General features: G+C 42.5%; 1 protein-coding gene across 1 annotated transcript in view; it reads left to right on the top strand.

The window, feature by feature from the left end:
- Positions 1-17,500, top strand: part of LOC123942092 (ATP synthase subunit d, mitochondrial-like) — a 35,620-nt gene extending 18,120 nt beyond the window's left edge. The window contains exon 3 of the mRNA XM_046006043.1: positions 16,909-17,500. Coding sequence (XP_045861999.1) covers positions 16,909-17,459 — 551 coding nt within the window. The 3' untranslated portion in view covers positions 17,460-17,500. The remainder of the gene's footprint in view (positions 1-16,908) is intronic.
- The last annotated feature ends 281 nt before the right edge of the window (positions 17,501-17,781 follow it).

Below are 17,781 nucleotides of genomic sequence, written 5' to 3'. Positions count from 1 at the left end.
ATTGCAGGGTATATAATGTGAATGTGTATGATATCAAGGAAGTATATTTTGCTGATAGAGTTTAATTTAAATGCTTATTGTTGATTGGTCCTTTTCTCTTAGAAAAAAGATAATAAGGGTGCCTATTCCGTTCCACTTAGATTAATTAATGCATTTATTCAGGAAATTCTGGTGGCGTCATGAGTTAATGATGTGGAAAGATAGTGGTTTTTGAGCATATGGTCAGTGTGCAAGATAACTGTCCAGGCACAGAACAGGCTAGGATCAAATGGCTTAATCTCTGTGAACCATTACTTCTTGTCTCTCTAGAGAGGATAGCACTCTGGAGTCATGACTAGCTGAAATCCTTTACATTTCCTGAGGAAAGGAAACGTTTGGACATCAATGACCTCTCATGTTTTTCTCCACAATAACCTTTTAAAGTTACTTTTCCTTCATGGATTCCTTGTTTTAAAAGTGTCTATTTTTCGTATATGTTTTAGTCATTAATTTACTGAAAACTATTGAGGGGAAGTCTGCCGATTTAAACTCATGATGGTGGGTATGACAGGAGTCTGCCTAGGAAGAAACCTAATGGGGAAACTTTATGGAATTATTTCTTCATTCTTAAAATAAAACGGAAGGGGTATTTCTTGGTGGCTCAGTTAAGTATCTGTCTTTGCATGAACAGACACTCTCCAAAGAAGACATACAAATGGCTAACAGACACATGAAAAAATGTTCATCATCATTAGCCATCAGGGAGACTCAAATCAAAACCACATTGAGATACCACCTTGCACCAGTTAGAATGGCCAAAATCAACAAGAGAGTAAACAACGTGTGTTGGAGAGGATGTGGAGAAAGGGGAACCCTCTTACACTGTGGTGAGAATGCAAGTTGGTGCAGCCACTTTGGAAAACAGTGTGGAGATTCCTTAAGAAATTAAAAATAGAGGGGCACCTTGGGTGGCTCAGTGGGTTAAAGCCTCTGCCTTCGGCTCAGGTCATGATCCCAGGATCCTGGGATGGAGCCCCACATCAGGCTCTCTGCTCAGCAGGGAGCCTGCTTCTCTTCCCCTCTCTCTTCCTGCCTGTCTGCCTATTTGTGATCTCTGTCTGTCAAATAAATAAATAAAAATCTTAAAAAAAGAAAAAATTTTAATTTAATTTAATCTAATTTTAATTTAGAGCTACCTTATGATTATGACCCTGAAATTGCACTGCTGGGTATTTTTACCTCAAAGATACAGATGTAGTGAAATGAAGGGCCATCTGTACCCCAACGTTCATAGCAGCAATGACCATAGTTGCCAAACTGTGGAAAGAGCCAAGATGCCCTTCAACAGAGGAATGGAAAAAGAAGATATGGTCCATATGTACAATGGAGTATCATGCCTCCGTCAGAAAGGATGAATACCCAACTTTTGTATCAACATGGATGGGATTGGAGGAGATTATGCTGAGTGAAATAAGTCAAGCAGAGAGAGTCAATTATCGTATGGTTTCACTTACTTGTGGAGCATAAGGAATAACACAGAGGACATTGGGAGAAGGAGAGGAGAAGTGAACTGGGGGAAATCGGAGGGGGAGACGAACTATGAGAGACTATGGACTCTGAGAAACAAACTGAGGGTTTTGGAGGAAAGGGGGTGGGGGGTTGGGGGAGCCCAGTGGTGGATATTAAGGAGGGCACGTATTGCATGGAGCACTGGGTGTGGTGCATAAACAATGAATCTTGGAACAGTGAAAAAATAAAATTAAATTTAAAAAATACAAAAAAAAAAAAAAAGCATCTGTCTGGCTCAGGCCATGATTCCAGAAGCCTGGGATGGAGCACCACATCAGGCTCCCCACTCAGTGGGGAGCCTGCTTCTCTGTCTGCCTGCCACTCCCCTGCTTGTGCTCTCTCTCTGACAAATAAGTAAATAAAATATTAAAAAAAATATGGGAGGAAGGAAAGATCTTTTCCTTTCCTTTGCCTTGCTTGTGGAGACGCTATATAGTGATGTGATACCTGGAGCTGCTGCAGTCATTTTGTGACCGTGGGGGGACTGCTAACACATAGACAACTGGCCGGCTGGAAGGAGGGAAGGAATCTTAGCCCTGCCTGATCATTTGTTAAGCAAATTGAAGCTCTAACCCAAATGTGGTTACCTTTGGAGACCGGACTTCTAAAAAGGCAATTGCAGTTAAATATAGTCATAAAGATGGTGATTTCATCCAATATGACTGATGTCCTTATAAGGAATGGAAGAGACATCAGGCACGCACATGCAGAGGAATGCCCATATGAGGACACAGAAGGTGGCCATCTACAAGCTAAGGAGACGGGCTTCCGTAAATGTGCCAACACCTCAATGTCGGAATTCTAGACTTCAGAACTGTGAAAAAAACGTTTCAGTTGATTAAGCCACACAGTCTGCAGAATATTATTATGAGAGCCCTAGCAAACTAATACGAGATCCATACAAGATTGCTTGAAATATGAGCAAATTTATCATCCCATATAACAGAGAGAGTTCTAGAGTTAGGACATTTCCAAGGCTGACTAATTAACAGCTCAATAATGTGAACAAAGAGCCAAGCTCCTTCCATGTTCCAGTCTGTCGTGCTCAGCATATTGACTTCTAACCCCTAGGCTTGTCCCCGCCTGGAGGCAGGAGAGCTGTTATCAGTCCAACTGTTACTCACCGCTATTCAGAAGCAGAAAAGCCAGCATCTCCTCCTGCAAAGTGTTTGAATGAAAAAGCTCCTCAGGAAGCCCATTCCCCCACCCCTCTCCCTCCCATAGTCCTAGGTCGAGTCCTGTTAGTCAGAATTGTGTCACATGCTTTTGCGTTAAGTAGTCCCTTCAAGGAGAGTGGGGATTACTGGATTGCTTTAGATCAATTGTGATTCACTCCTGGGGCAGGGGCCTCGAAGGGGACTCAGCCTCCCCGGAAGCAGGTAACTCCTCTGTAACTGCTAGCTGGGAACTATGGGATGGGGAGAGGGGATGAGTCTTGAAGAGGCAACTAACAAGGTCCCTGTTGTATGCTTATTTCACTTCCTGCTTTGATCAAAGAACTCTGACGCCTCTTCTGGTATGTAAAATCACCAGGGCAGGGAAGACAGTAACATCCCCTAAGATTCCCTAGCTTTCTCAGACCTTATTTCACGCTGATTAAGCAGCTTTCTCTTGATTCATTTGGCTACCTAACTACCTTGATACCTGGTAGGAAGAGTCCCGGATAGCCGACTGACATCATCAGTGCATTAGAGAGGTGGATCCCATGTTATCCATTAATAACTTCATGTTCTGACCTCACGTCACAGTGCCAGGAGTGTCCCTACAGTAAATAATTTGTCCATCATTCCGTCGGCACTTTCGGTGAGCTGGACACCACGGGAGGCGCAAGCCATTCAGAAGAGACTGGGATGAGCTCTCTCTGCTGGAGCTCACCGTCCAGAGGAGGCCTAGTGGTTCCCGCTGTTACCTTCTGTTCCTGCTTCCTAGGATTCTTTCCCTCACTCGTTCTGCTCCTGTCACTGGTCCATGAACTCCCGAAGCCACATGTTCGGAAATAATTCCTAACCTGGAATGCCTTTCCTGCAGGGATCCTTGTGGCGAATTCTCTCATCACTGTCCAAGATCGGCTCCCATATTCACAAAGAGGCTTTTTTCTATGATTCTGTTGAAGCTTCTAACTTCCCAACACTTCCCATTGCCCTTCTCTGCGTAGACTTTCGCCATGGCATTTCGGGCCACAGAGCATGCTCCGTGTTTCACATGTTGCTTTTATTTACTGCCAGTCTTCCCCTACCAGAATATAAGCTCCTCGAGCGCAGGGCTTTTCATCTGTATCCCTCATATCTACAATAGCCCCTGATACATGGTAGGATCTCAATAAACACATTTTCTTGAATAAATGCAATATCTCCTCTAAGTAGAATTGATATTATACAAGTTGCTCTTGATTACAAAGCTAGGAAGTGGAGGAACTAAGATTTAAATCCATGTCTTTCCAATGAGAAAGCATACCTGAAGTTCCCCATAATCTTTGGAGTTTTTAAGTCTGCAAAGACAAGTACCAGACCCTGGATCATGGTAACCGTTGGGGACCTTATTTCCATGGAAACTTCATGGAGGTAGAATTTTTTTTTTTTTTGAGGATTTTATTATTTATTTGTCAGAGAGAGAGAGAGAGAAAGGCACAAGCCACAAGCTTGGGGAGCAGCAGGCAGAAGGAGAAGCAGGGAGCCCGATGAGGGACTCGATCCCTGGACCCCAGATCATGACCTGAGCTGAAGGCAGATGCTTAATCGACTAAACCACGCAGGCGCCCCTACACCAGCAATGGGAAGGGGGATTTAATTTGAAGAATTGCTAGCTTGCTAAAGTAGTTAACAACTAAAAGGGGTAAAAAGAGACTCCAAGAGGTAAAGAAGTACTAAGTACAGAAAGCAGCACCTATCCCTGGGCTGAGAGAGAGTGCACAGGAGGGACACTAAGAAGTATTCGGCACACATGCCAAATCCCCTGATAGCCTAGTGGAAACCTGACACTAGGTTAAAAAAAAAGAAAAAAAAAAAAAAAAAAAAAAAAGAAAATCCCAGCCTCCTATTCTGGCCCTTGCAGAGTCTCTCTAGTACCCTCTGTTGGCCAAGCCTCTATATCTAGCCAGCAAAGGAGATGTGTTTATAGGGACCCGCTTCGGAGACACAAAGCAGGGGCACCTGGGTGGCTCAGTGGATTAAGCCACTGGCTTTGGCTCAGGTCATAATCTCAAGGTCCTGGGATCAAGCCCCGCATCAGGCTCCCGCTCAGTGGGAAGCCTGCTTCTCCCTCTCCCATTCCTGCTTGTGTTCACTCTCTCACTGTGTCTCTCTCTGTCAGATAAATAAAATCTTAAAAAAAGAAAAAGGGATGGATTTGGAACTGTGAGACAACCCATTAACAGCTGGCCCACCAGCGTTAAGAATGGCCCATGAGGCCGTACCTAGGCCGGTGATAGTGACTGCGCCCGTGTTTCCTCTCCACAACGTTGGGAAGTTCACTGTCTTAAAACCTGCCTTAGCTGTTCTTGTACATTTTCTTCCCACATACAATTAGAGAACAGTTGCTTTAGTCTTTTTGTCGGTCTGCTCAGGATTTCCATGTAACCAGATGGGGCGGCTGATTCAGCTGAGGAAAGCAATATTTGGGTTAATATAGTCTACCCCTATTTTTTTTTTCCACAGTTAATTTCTTCCCAATCTTATCATGTCCTTAAAGGGAGGATTGCAGAGCTCCTATCCCTGCCGCTCACATACACTGTACCCTCAGTTTGATTTTCTAGGCCGTGGGGATGCATGGCGGTCCTAGGGTATCCACGCATCTCCTGTCGGGAAGTGGAGACTGATTCTCTCTCTGTGTGTGGACATACAGGGGTTTGTGCTTTCCTCCTAAAGGGGGCTATAAAACATACTGAAACTGAACCTCCTCATTATTATTTTAATAAATATCAATTTATTAAAGTTTCTTTTTCCTCACGTCTTCAGATCTTTTGCCTGAAAAGGGAGTGCCATGCTTCTTCCGTGTCTATGGTTTCATCTTGCTGCGGGGAAGGATTCAGGGTATCATTTTGATGTCTGCCCCTTTCAGGCAAGCCATTTATGGTTTTGCTGCATGGGCATAACTATAACCTTTTCAAAAGCAGCAGAGCTGGTTTCGGGGGAGAGGTGAAGTACATTAAAGACAATAGCCTCTCTCATAGTCTGAATTAAACTACAGTTTGGGTCGGACAGTTTTCTAATTGGTTTGGATTTTCAGTCCATTAAAGAAAAGCTCTGATTACATTTTAACAGCAGGCCACTAGGCAAAAATCTGCTTTATCTGCACAATGACTGTGGTTCCATTTCTTTTGAGAGTGCCATTGAAAGACACTTACTGTGTGCTGGGGAGTGGATGCGTCCTCTGGGGTGTCCCATCCTCCCCCTGCCTCAGAGCACTTGCTACACCCCAGAACCCGAGGGAAGACACTCAGGTGCACCGTCTGATGTTCAGTTAGCCATTTCGATGCCTTCAACCTCAGCTTTGGAGCTTGCAAACACCAGCGTGGTCTCTGCATGAAGAAAGAAACACGTATAGACCCCAGATCCCAAAGCGAGGTGACCTCCCCCCAAATCCTTGGCTTTTGCCTGGAAAACCAAGTCTTTCAACTTAATAGCTAATTGAGGAATAAGAAGGGAAACCATAGTCCAGGAACGTTGCAGGGCCCATTGGAAGGAAAGCATGCAGGGCTCCTGGATGGCTCAGTCGGTTAAGTGTCTGCTTTTGGCTCAGGTCATGATCCCAGAGTCCTGGGATTGAGCCCCAAGGTGAGCTCCCTGCTCAGCGGGGGGTCTTCTTCTCCCTTTGCCCCTCCCCCTGCTCCTTCTCTCTTGCTCCTGTGTTCTCTCTCTCTCAAATAATTGAATAAAATCTTAAAAAAAAAAAAAAAGGAAAACATGCTTGTTAGTGTCTGTCATTTGTTATCTGAGATAGTCTTAGAATGACAAAAAAAAAAATTGAGGAGAGAGGAGGTAAATAACTAGGATTTTAAAAACTATATACCTATGAGCCTGGGGTTTTAGGATAGCATGCTGAAATGTTTCCTGCAGGCTTCAGTATCACTAAAAATAATTGTATTGAAAAATCACTTCCAGCCTTGGGAAAACATCATCCTAAAGTAAAGCAGATTTTCTTTGCCTTTCAATCCTTTGTGAAAGGGGATTTGTTCTAGAAGGCCAGTCCAAAAAGACCTTTGTTTTTTAGAATGCCAATCCATCAGGGTTTGGAGACTTCACAAAATATTGATAGTTTCTTGGTCAAACAAAAGAGTCCACATGCTTTGTGGGCAAAAAATTGTAAGAGGCATGTCTTTTCCTTGATTAAAATATGAGTGCCTTACTAAACTCCGAGCTCCTCGAGGGTGGGCACCATGAACTTGTTGGTATCCCTCGTGCCGGCTTGGTACGACCTATAGTCAGTGATGAGCAGAGGACAGGAAGGAAAGGAAGAGAAAAGAAAGAAAAAGGAGGAAGTGGAGGCAGGAAGAGGAAAGGGAAGGGGACTTCAGGCAGGTACAGAAGATGAATGCAGCAGAAACCAAGCCCTTCAAACAAGAGTGAGAGACCACAGCAGAAAGTGATGGGTCAAAGGTGAGAGCTACTTTGCCCTTTTTTCCTCCTCTGTGTGTGTGTGTGTGTGTGTGTGTGTGTGTGTGTGTGTGTGTGTGTTTTCTTCTTTGGGGTTATTTTTCTTGTTCTTCAACACATTTGAGGGGGTTCCATCTGCTTTTCATAGCTTCATGGAATAAATTTTTCTGTAGTGAAAGGAGCAACACGGGCTACCAAGAGGAGTCGCCTGACATGTCCTTTCCCGCCTGCCCCACCGAGTCTGTCTATCACGGTGTGACGGGAAGGAGAGGGCATTCTTTTGTCATTTAATCTTTCAGAGAACGAGGTACCTGGGAGCTGCATAAATATCTGTAATGAAATTAAAGATTTTTGGATTAAAAAAAAGAGCCAAGTCAAGGTGAAGTCTTGTTACAGAGGACACACTTGTTGCATGTTACTGAGAATGGGGTCTTCTGTGGGAAATGCAAATGACTTTTGTCCTCATAACATTTTCATGATGCTAATTTAAAACGATTCTTAAAATGTCAATTAAAAACAAATGCATTTCTTTGACTTTGGTGTTTTAAAAGAAGCCTAATTTTAAGACTATAATTGAGGATTAATTACACTGCCCTTTTCCATAGACCTCATAATACAATACTGTGCACTGTTTTCCACACCTACAGAAAGAAGTTCAGCACTTAATTTTAGAGTAATTTTTCCTAGACTTTCTCTCAAAAGTAAATGATACTTAGCGGATAACCATAGTGTATAACGTTAATTAGTCAGGATTTCTTCTTAGGAGTGACACTTCTTTGTGTGCCCTCTGAAAATAATAGATTAATTATTTTTTGGTGCTGACTACATAGCATGGGGGCTTTGATTGTGGATTGAAATAAAAAATTGTGCACCTTTCATATTCTTATAGTACCTTCTCCACACCTATTGTCATCCTGGATTTCCTCTCCTGGAGCCGGACTTATCAGCCCCTGAGAGCCCACGCACACCTCAACCTGGAAGCCCTCAGGGATTCTTTTCCCTTTTACACATCCCACAATCCTGCCAGTTATCAGTCCTGTAGACCCTGTCTCCTTGTCATTTCTTCTCGCTATTCCCTCTCCTCATCCCCAGTGCACTGAGAGCTCACTCTTACCAACCTCTGCCCGAGTGCACTGGTAAACGGAGCCATCCCATCTCCCCAGTGTATTATTTTTTAGACTTGATGAAATGAACTCCATGCACCATTTGCCCAACATTTTGTACATTTGTAAAGATAAATTTTAGATACAGATGAATGATGCAGTAATTTTTAAAAGTTGAATTTAGTAACAGCACAGAAGCAATTTTCTCACAAATTATAGAAATGTATTTACTTTCATTAAACTTCTTACATTAAAAAATTTGCATGTAAATTTTTTATTTAGTTTTATTTAACACGCATGGAGAAAAGAGGACAAATCATTAAGTTTCTAGCTTGAGGAAGTTTTGCAAAGTGAATATAGGTGTGTGACTGTGTGATTTAAATTAGGTCCAGGAAATAGAACATTACTAGAAGCCAGAAGCTCTCCTGTGGCCTCCTCTATTTCACACAGCCCCCCTTCCCCCACTGCCAAGGATAACCACTAGCCTGACCTCCCTGACCTCTGCCACCGCAGACAATGTTTACTTGTTTTGAACTTTATGTAGTAGTCAAATAGCAGTTTAGTAGTCCAATAGGGCGTCCTCCCTGCATCTGGCCTCTTCTGCTCAATGTAAAGCTTCTGAGACGATTCATGTTGTGAGTAACAATGTATTTTCTCATTCTCATCCCTGAGACATCTTCCTAGTTTTCAGGACTTCACCCTACCAACAGCTAACATCTCAAAGCACAACCTACAATTTAGGTAAGGCTTTCTTTATCGCTATAAAGTAATAGTTCAAGTATTATGGGCAATTTAAACTATTGTGACCAGCGTCTCACCAGATCTAGGCCTCCAGTGTGGCTGAGGGAGAGCTCCAGCTAGGAGAAGAAGTCTGGCCGTGCCATTTCCTCGGGCTTGAATTACTCGTATCCTCTGCAGTCTGAGGTCTCTTTGCAGGAATCTTTTAAAAACCGTGTGTTCAACCATGTGTTCTCTTCCAGGGCTAGTTTTGCTGAAATTAGCTAACATAAGTCATAAATGCACTTGACCGGGCCCTCGTGGGGTGCAGTCTACAGTCTAAAGTGTGTGAGATGAGGAGGGCCCCGTGGGCTCGTCATGGAACTCTCTCTACTCCTCTATTACAGTAACTGCGGCCCGTTGGCATGCAGAAAAAGTGAAGGCCTTCACATTAATTCATATATTAAATGCTAGTGAGCCTTAATTGTTTTAGAAGACAATATAATAAATACCTATCAACAAGTGCCGAGAGTCCCTTCCCTTACGGCAGTGGATCAGTCTACAGCCCTCCCAGGGTACAGCCTTCCCGTTTTGGAAACCTCGGCTGAAAGAAATGGCTGTAAGAGCATCCTCCCGACTCTGCTAGCCTCTTACCCCACTGAAGTGCACCCTCCAAAACTGCCAAGTCCCATTTTTTAATGCATATCTAATGGAGGCATTTCCATGCCTGAAGCTTCACTCCCCAACCCCCTTCATTAGCTCTACAAATGGCCTCCAGTCTACAAGGCCAAGCTCTTCACTCCTGCCCTTCAGACCGAGCTGTCCCCTCTGCAGAACTTGCCAGGGTGCTCTCTAGTCATAAGCCAGGCTGACACAGGCCTCTTTAACTTGTGCTGCTCTGCCTTCCTTGCCCAGAAGGCACTCTTGCAACTTGCACGTGGGAAAAATGCTTTTTGAGTTTTGCAATTCATCTTCTCATCTTAAGAAGCATCTTTTCCGTGGAGTTCCTCTTTTTCTGCAGTGGGATTTTTGCAGCCATCCCATGCAACAGGGCTCTGTCTTCCTCTCTTGCCCTAGTTTTTGGTGCCAGCACTTTCTCAAAAGGTACGCTTTCAGCAGACAGTGGTGGTTTATAAATGACCACATTCATTAGACATTTAAAAAAAAAAAAAGATGAGTGGTTCTCAAACTTTAGAGTGTAACACAATCATCTGGAAGGATTTTCAAAGCACCGATAGTTGGGGCTTACTCCCAGAGTTTCTTATTCAGTCTTGGGCACTCCACAGAAAAGATATTCCAGAAACTTCCATCAAAGCTCCCTTACGCTGATGTTATGCAATAGGGGAGCAACCTGGTTGAGGTGTGGATACAATGATGCTGTGGAAAGATTATACACCATATTTCAGAGACTAGATGCTAAATAATGCTTCTCGGCAGCAGCACTATTGATATTTGGGGTTGGGTAGTTCTTTGGTGAGGGCCGGCTCTTCTCTGACATGCGCTTTCTAGGATGGTTGCCGCCATCCCTGACCTCTGTCCACTGGTCGAAAGTAACAATTCCACCCCCGTCCCCTCTCTGACCTCTCCCCACAAGCCCCCACCCCAGGCTGTAATAACTCAAAATTGTTCAGACATTGCCCAGTGTTCTGTAGGGGGGAAAAAAATCCCCCGCAGTTGAGAAACACTGTGCTAGATTCACCGCTTCTTAGCTGTGTGATTTGGGGCTAATTAGAAAGTCTCTCTATGTTTTGGTATTATCCGTCCAATGGGTATTAACACCCCATCTTAAAAGGCTGCCGTGTAGCTTACATAAGCTAATGTGTGTGAAGGGCCTCGCTGGGCTCAGCTGGGTTCCCCCGGAAACTCAGTTTTCTCCTGGCTTCCGAACCCCAGACAATTACATTGCTTCATTTGCCTTTTTCTCCCTTTCACTGACTCGTCCATTGCCTTCAGCCTTCTAATCCTCATGTTCTCCAAGGCTCACTTTTAATGACTCCGTGGTTTCCATTGTGTAAACGACTATAAAATCTAAATCCCTAGGTCCCATCTCTTTCAACCTCCCATTGTGCGTCAGAGATGGCCTGTTGGATATTTGGACCATTTTTGATTTTTCTTGCCAATACCTCAAATTCAACACATATAAAATGATTCATTCTATTCCTTTTTTCTTTCTGGTTTTCCTACTTAAATGAAATGCGTCATTCCTCCTTTTTTTTTTTTTTAAGATTATTTATTTATTTGAGAGAGGCTGAGCACCTGTACAAGCAGAGGGAGGGGCAGAGGGAGAGGGACAAACTGCCCGCTGAGTGCAGAACCTGACTTGGGGCTCCATCCCAGAACCCTGAGATCATGACCTGAGTAGAAGTCAGACACTTCTTTTTTTTTTTAAAGAAGACTTTTCTTTTTAAAGATTTTATTGATTTATTTGACAGAGAGAGATCACAAGTAGGCAGAGAAGCAGGCAGAGAGAGAGGAGGAAGTAGGCTCCCTGCTGAGCAGAGAGCCCAATTTGGGGCTTGATCCCAGGACCCTGAGATCATGACCTGAGCCGAAGGCAGAGGCTTTAACCCACTAAGCCACCCAGGTGCCCCAGAAGTCAGACATTTAACTGACTTGAGCCACCCAGGTACCCCAAGGTTTTGACTTTAAAAACAAAACTTGAAATTAAAATGAATAAGCATTTTAATTAAGTGTCTGCAAAACTGAACATATTATCAACTAATCAAATGCAAATCAACTTTTAGGCAATGAGGTACAGATTATACTTAATGTGGGATTTGGGTTTTCTTGGGTATGTTTGACAGAAGATGGGGTTGGTTTGCCAAATTCAGTGCCTAGGCCCTAGGGACCATGACAGTCTTGAACAGTTCTTCTGGAGAAGTTGGAAATTCAGTTTTTAGTGGGAAAGGTTTTCATTTTAATGTTGGCCACTTCTTTGTTTGAATTTTTAAAAAATGTATGTAAGTATTTGGGACAATATGGATAGACCTTGAAGGCATTATGCTAAGGGAAACAAGAGAGGGAAAGACAAATACTACATGATACTAGTTATACATGGAATGTAAAAAAAGCTGAACTCATAAAAAAGAGAATTAGAATGGTGATTGCCAGGGGCTAGGGGTGGGGGAATTGGGAGATTTTGTTCAAAGGGTATAAACTTGCAACCACAAGATGAAGTAGTTCTGGAGAATTAATGCACAATATAATTATAGTCAACAATACTCTATTATATACTTCAAAGTTGCTAAGAGACTAGGTCATAAACGTTCTCACCACAAAAAAGAAATGGTAATTATGAGACACGATAGAGGTGTTAACTAACACTATTGTGGTAATCATACTTCAATAGATAAATGAACCAAATCAAACTTTGTACATCTTAAACCTACATAATGTTATATGCCAATTATATCAATTTAAAAAAATAGTACATAGTCTAAATAAAATCTGCTGTGGGCCAGACTGGGCCCTTGGGTTACCAGTGTATGAATTTGGTTTGATTGGCTTGGATTATTGCAGTAGTCTTAACTGATTTCTCCACCTCCGTCCTTTTGACCCATCTTGTTCACAGATCTCCCTTCAAACTTTCTAAATCTTCAATCCATTTATCCACAGGTTAAGTACAAATTGCTAAGCCTGACTTTCAAAATATGATGTCATTTTGCTTTTAATTGCCTTTCCAACTTTATTTTTCATTACACCTGCTATAGGAATTCTACACTGTATTTAGATTGGACAAGCCAGGAGAATTACAACCTCTAGAGATTGGCTGACACATTTTCCTTTCCCTGGATGCCTATATTCTCTTCTCCATTTATTTACTTCTTCCAGGACTTTCAAACTCATTTCATGTCTTCACTTTCTATAAATTCTTTCTTGACTTTTCCAAACCAGTGTTACCTCTTTCCCTGATATTTGTTTCCCTTAGCATTCATTTGGTAGATATTTTATTCCACTTTGTTGTTTTAGTTCATGTTCATGTGCATTTTGGTTTTGTCTCCTTAATAAATGTTTGGTGATGTTGACAAATCTAGGGTAGTATATCCTGGGTCAAAGTCTAGAAAATTAAAAAATGTCCTTGAATAATAATACCGTGACACCAAAATGGAGAGTCAATACGTAAAGAAGGTCATGACTCCAGCTGCCTGGGAACATTCCTAAGACGGATGGAATGTTGGACTGAATTGGCCAGATGTTCTGCTCCAAGTAAAATGTATTTTTTTCAAGAGTGAAAGTCTGTGACAAGAAATATAAGGCACTTATTTTTGCTCCAAAGCTTCTCTGTATGTGCTTTTGTCTGCGTATGCCTTCTCCAGAAAGCAGTGCAGATAAAATACAGCCCCACGCCTGGGTGGCTCAGTGGGTTAAAGCCTCTGCCTTCTGCTCAGGTCATGATCTCAGGGTCCTGGGATCGAGCCCCGCATCGGGCGCTCTGTTCAGCGGAGAACCTGTTTCCCCCTCTCTCTACCTGCCTCTCTGCATACTTGTGATCTCTGTCAAATAAACAAATAAAATATTAAAAAAAAAAATACGGCCCCAACTTACCATGCTCTGTATTGGATTGAATTTTCAGTTCTCAGTCACGGTTCTTGGTATCATAGTGTCTATTACATTGTTACATGGGTCTTAGTACTATATTGTCTATCACACCATAATGGGCTTTAAAGCTAGTTGTAATCTATTATTTATATTTAATAAAAACCGATCCTCCATACATAATAAGTTCACATGTAAGGTCCTGCTACCCCAAACCTTCCAAGAACCGGAGGTTACAGAATCTTTTCGTCTTGCTTCTGAGGGTTAACAGGAGTGCCGGCAGGGTCATTACCAGCGGTTTGCTGACTTTGACCTTTGTACCTTTCCTCTGAGTGTGAGATGCTCTCGTACTCTTTGTGGCAATCTAATTATGATGTTGGCTTTTCCTTTTTGTCTTCCTCAGCTCTACTACCTTGAAACGACATCTCGTATTACCTCTGTTAGTGAGAGGCCGTATTTTCCAGCAACCAGGTTAGTTCCCCTTAACGAAGGGAAGCTTTGTCCATTAGTATTCCCAATGGGTTCCTAAAAATAAAGCCCACTACTTTCTTTAGGACAGGAGTTAAACCAGCCAGTCTACAATTTTCTGAACCTAGAGCATCTCTGGATCTTTATTATTGTGACCTAGATTCAATTCCTTGAGAATTTCTCTTGAATTCCTGACCGGTAGCACACCAATTAAATCACCTTGGTGTTTCAGTGTTGTGCTATAACTTTGGCCAATCAGGACTTTTAAAAATGAGTGAACACTAATTTTGACCACGTGACCAGTAACGGTTGATGCTGCGGTCTTGTTCATTCTCTTGTTTTATGAGCAAATGAGCCTTGTGAGGAACACAAAGATGGTTTCCCCTGCCTGCTTGCAGAACTTGATGTACTTCTGATCCCCTAAAGAGCAGTTTCAAGTAAAATACATTGAAAGTAGCTAGCTTGTTTATTTCTTTCATTTTGAGTTAGACTTTTTTTTTTTTTTCCTTTTCTTTCTCATCCTTAGCCTAATGGTCCATTTCCAGACTGGAGTTAAGTAGGTCTCTGTTCACTGCCATCCTCCATCCCATCTGCTCTTTGTCTGCTTGGGGCAAGTTTTCTAAAACAATTCCATTTTGTCAGTTTCCACCTCATTTAAATACATTCAAAAAGCTGTGAGTTACTGTCCTGAACAGTCTTCCAGACTTTCAAATTAATCTGCCATTTAAAAACCCTCTTGTTCTTCATTTTAACTTTTGCAACTTACCTTTCTTCAGGGACCCTTGAAGTTATTATAAATAACTCCAGCAGAGTTTGGCTTTCTACTTCCTCTACTCCCGCTTTCCCTTTGGTCTTGTGCATTATTTTAAAAGAAAAAATATCCAGTTTCTCCTTTCTTGCCTAAGCTGTGAGTTTTGCCAATGTTACGTTAATCTGTTTGCTTCAAGTGGTAATTTTTTTCTAATATTTTATTTTTTATAGCATATAAACATAAAGTAAAAACAATATGAGTTTGAGGTAGCAAATAATCCTGATTCATAGATTGCTCTCACCAATTCTTTTTACCAGGATGGATACAATCTTCAGACATATAAATATTTTCATGCCGGAGACGTGCGAGTCTGAGAACAGAGTGCATTTTTGATGAAAAGAATAGCTCTTGCATAAGCCATAGAATACATTAATGAAAACGGCATTGAGGGGGTTGTCTGGCTGGCTCAGTCAGAGGAGCGTGCACTCAGTCTTGGGGTCGTGAGTTTGAGCCCCATGCTGGGCCTAGAGCTTATTTAACAAAAAGCATTGAGGATAACTACCTACTTAGAACTGTGCTAGGCACTGTGGAGGTATGATTTATAGCACGTTAGCATTCTTGTTGGAGGACAGATTTTGATAGGGAGATTTAAATGACAATTTAAGGCAATATGTTGAGAGAAGTTACAAGGTACTATGGTCAAGAGTGGGCTGTGAGCGTCACTGGGTGAGAATGGTCAGAGATGTCTCCATGGAAAAGCCAATACCAGAGCAAAGTTTTGTGTGATGGGAGGATCCAGATAGGCAAAGGGCAAGGAAGAGGGCATCTTGGTTGGGGACAGTGGTGGGACTGAAGCTTACAGGCAAGAAGCAGATGAGGCAGGTCCAAATGTATGCTATTATCAGTTAGGAGTGAGATCTAATTTTGAAATGGCATGTGGGGCCAGATTATGGAGATTGAAAACAAAAAGGACTCTGGAGTTTGTCTTAAGACAAATAAGAGGCTACTGGATAAATTATTAATCTCTTTGTATTCCAGTTTACTATGAAGTTAGAATAATAATAGTTCCTATTGCATAGGATTGTCACGAGAAATAATTGAATTCACGTTTTAAAGTTATTTTGTTCCTAGGGTCTCCTATTGTAACTTTACAGTGACGTTGCTTATTAAAAAATAAACACCATCATATTTTTTTTTTTTTTTAGATTTTATTTATTTATTTGACAGACAGAGATCACAAGTAGGCAGAGAGGCAGGCAGAGAGAGAGAGGAGGAAGCAGGCTCCCTGCTGAGCAGAGAGCCCGATGCGGGACCCGATCCCAGGACCCCGAGATCATGACCTGAGCCGAAGGCAGCGGCCTAATCCACTGAGCCACCCAGGCGCCCCTAAACACCATCATATTTTAACGAGAAAAAATAACTGATCACAAAAATCACAACCCTAGCAAATGTGAATTCGTTGCAAACAGTGGTTGAAATGTTATTGGATACTCACCTTCAGGATCATTGTGTAAGACATTGACTTGATTAAAAAGAATTAAATGAATTTTGTGGGCTGGAATGAATTTAGGGAAAGGAAAGGAAAATGAGAAGAGGAGCCTGAGGTGATTCCCACTGTTTCTGGAAAGCCTGCTTGCCGGGGATCTATCATTCTCCTCTAGATGATGACACAGGTCATTCTCTGCCTAACCTGGTCATCATATGCAGCGTAATGACACTTTCTGAAACCAAACTGACTCAGTGTCAATGACCTTCCACACATATCCGTGTTCACAGACTCGCTGAATTCAGTGGACCTCGGCATCCGTGGGACGCAATCTGCTCTCTTAAAGAATAAAACACTTTAAAATCAAATGTTTGCCATCTGAGTGACAGTGTGGTATAATCGAATTATAAGGATTTGGAGGGTGGGGTTCACACAACCATTGTTGAGCTCCGAGTTTCCAAGCAAGTCGCTCAAGCGTTCCGAGATCCTTTTCTTCATCAGTAAAACAGCCGCTATTTCAGAAGATCACAGTGAGGATTCATGAAACAGTGTATCTCAAATGACAATCCTGGCACGGGGCGGACAGTAAGCAATACTCAGTGGTGTGTTGCGCGTGGCCTGTACCAGCTGTCGGGAACTGATGGATAAATGATCAGAAATGTTGAGAGCTGGTTATTAAACACAGGCGTTAACCTACAACAAAATAAGTTATATTGAGTCCGTTCCTGGCTGCTGTGGACTCTGGGCGGCCGGGGTCGGTGAAGGATCTCAAGACGGCTGGGCGAAAACTTGCTCTAAAAACCATTGACTGTGTAGCTTTTGGGGAGATCATACCCCGAAACCAGAAGGCCATTGCTACCTCCCTGAAATCTTGGAATGAGACACTTACCTCCAAGTTGGCTACTCTCCCTGAGAAACCCCCTACTATCGACTGGGCTTACTACAAGGCCAATGTGGCGAAGGCTGGCTTGGTAGATGACTTTGAGAAGAAGTTCAATGCCCTGAAGATTCCTGTGCCAGAGGATAAATACACTGTTCAGGTGGACGCTGAAGAAAAAGAAGATGTGAAAAGTTGTGCTGAGTTTTTGTCTGTCTCAAAGGCCAGGATTGTGGAATACGAAAAACAGCTGGAGAAGCTAAGGAACATAATTCCGTTTGATCAGATAACCATTGAGGACCTGAATGAAGCCTTCCCAGAAACCAAATTAGACAAGAAGAAGTATCCCTATTGGCCTCACAAGCCAATCGAAAACTTATAAACTTGAGGTGGGGAGAGAGCTCTGGCCCTTGTATTATAAACGCTGGGCATTAAAAATAATGGATGTGGGGAAAAAAAAGTTATATTGAAATATACACAAAACAAATCACTTTCTAATCATTTCACTGTATTTTGTTATTATCTGTCTATGCTCTGAGGCAATGCACATCTATCCCTTGGATCTGTAGGAGGGAAATGGTATGTAACAATGTTCCATTGCACTTGTCTTCCCAGCTCTGCACTCAATGACTACTTGGTGGTGACTTGAAATCTCGGTGGAAGTATTTGTACCACAAATATTGGAAAATGCTGCAAATCAGGGC

Source organism: Meles meles, chromosome 5 (assembly GCF_922984935.1).
Source record: "Meles meles chromosome 5, mMelMel3.1 paternal haplotype, whole genome shotgun sequence".
In the NCBI taxonomy this organism is placed as follows: Eukaryota; Metazoa; Chordata; class Mammalia; order Carnivora; family Mustelidae; genus Meles; species Meles meles.
Note: the sequence above shows the minus strand (reverse complement) of the source record. Positions and strands in the feature narration are given on the sequence as shown.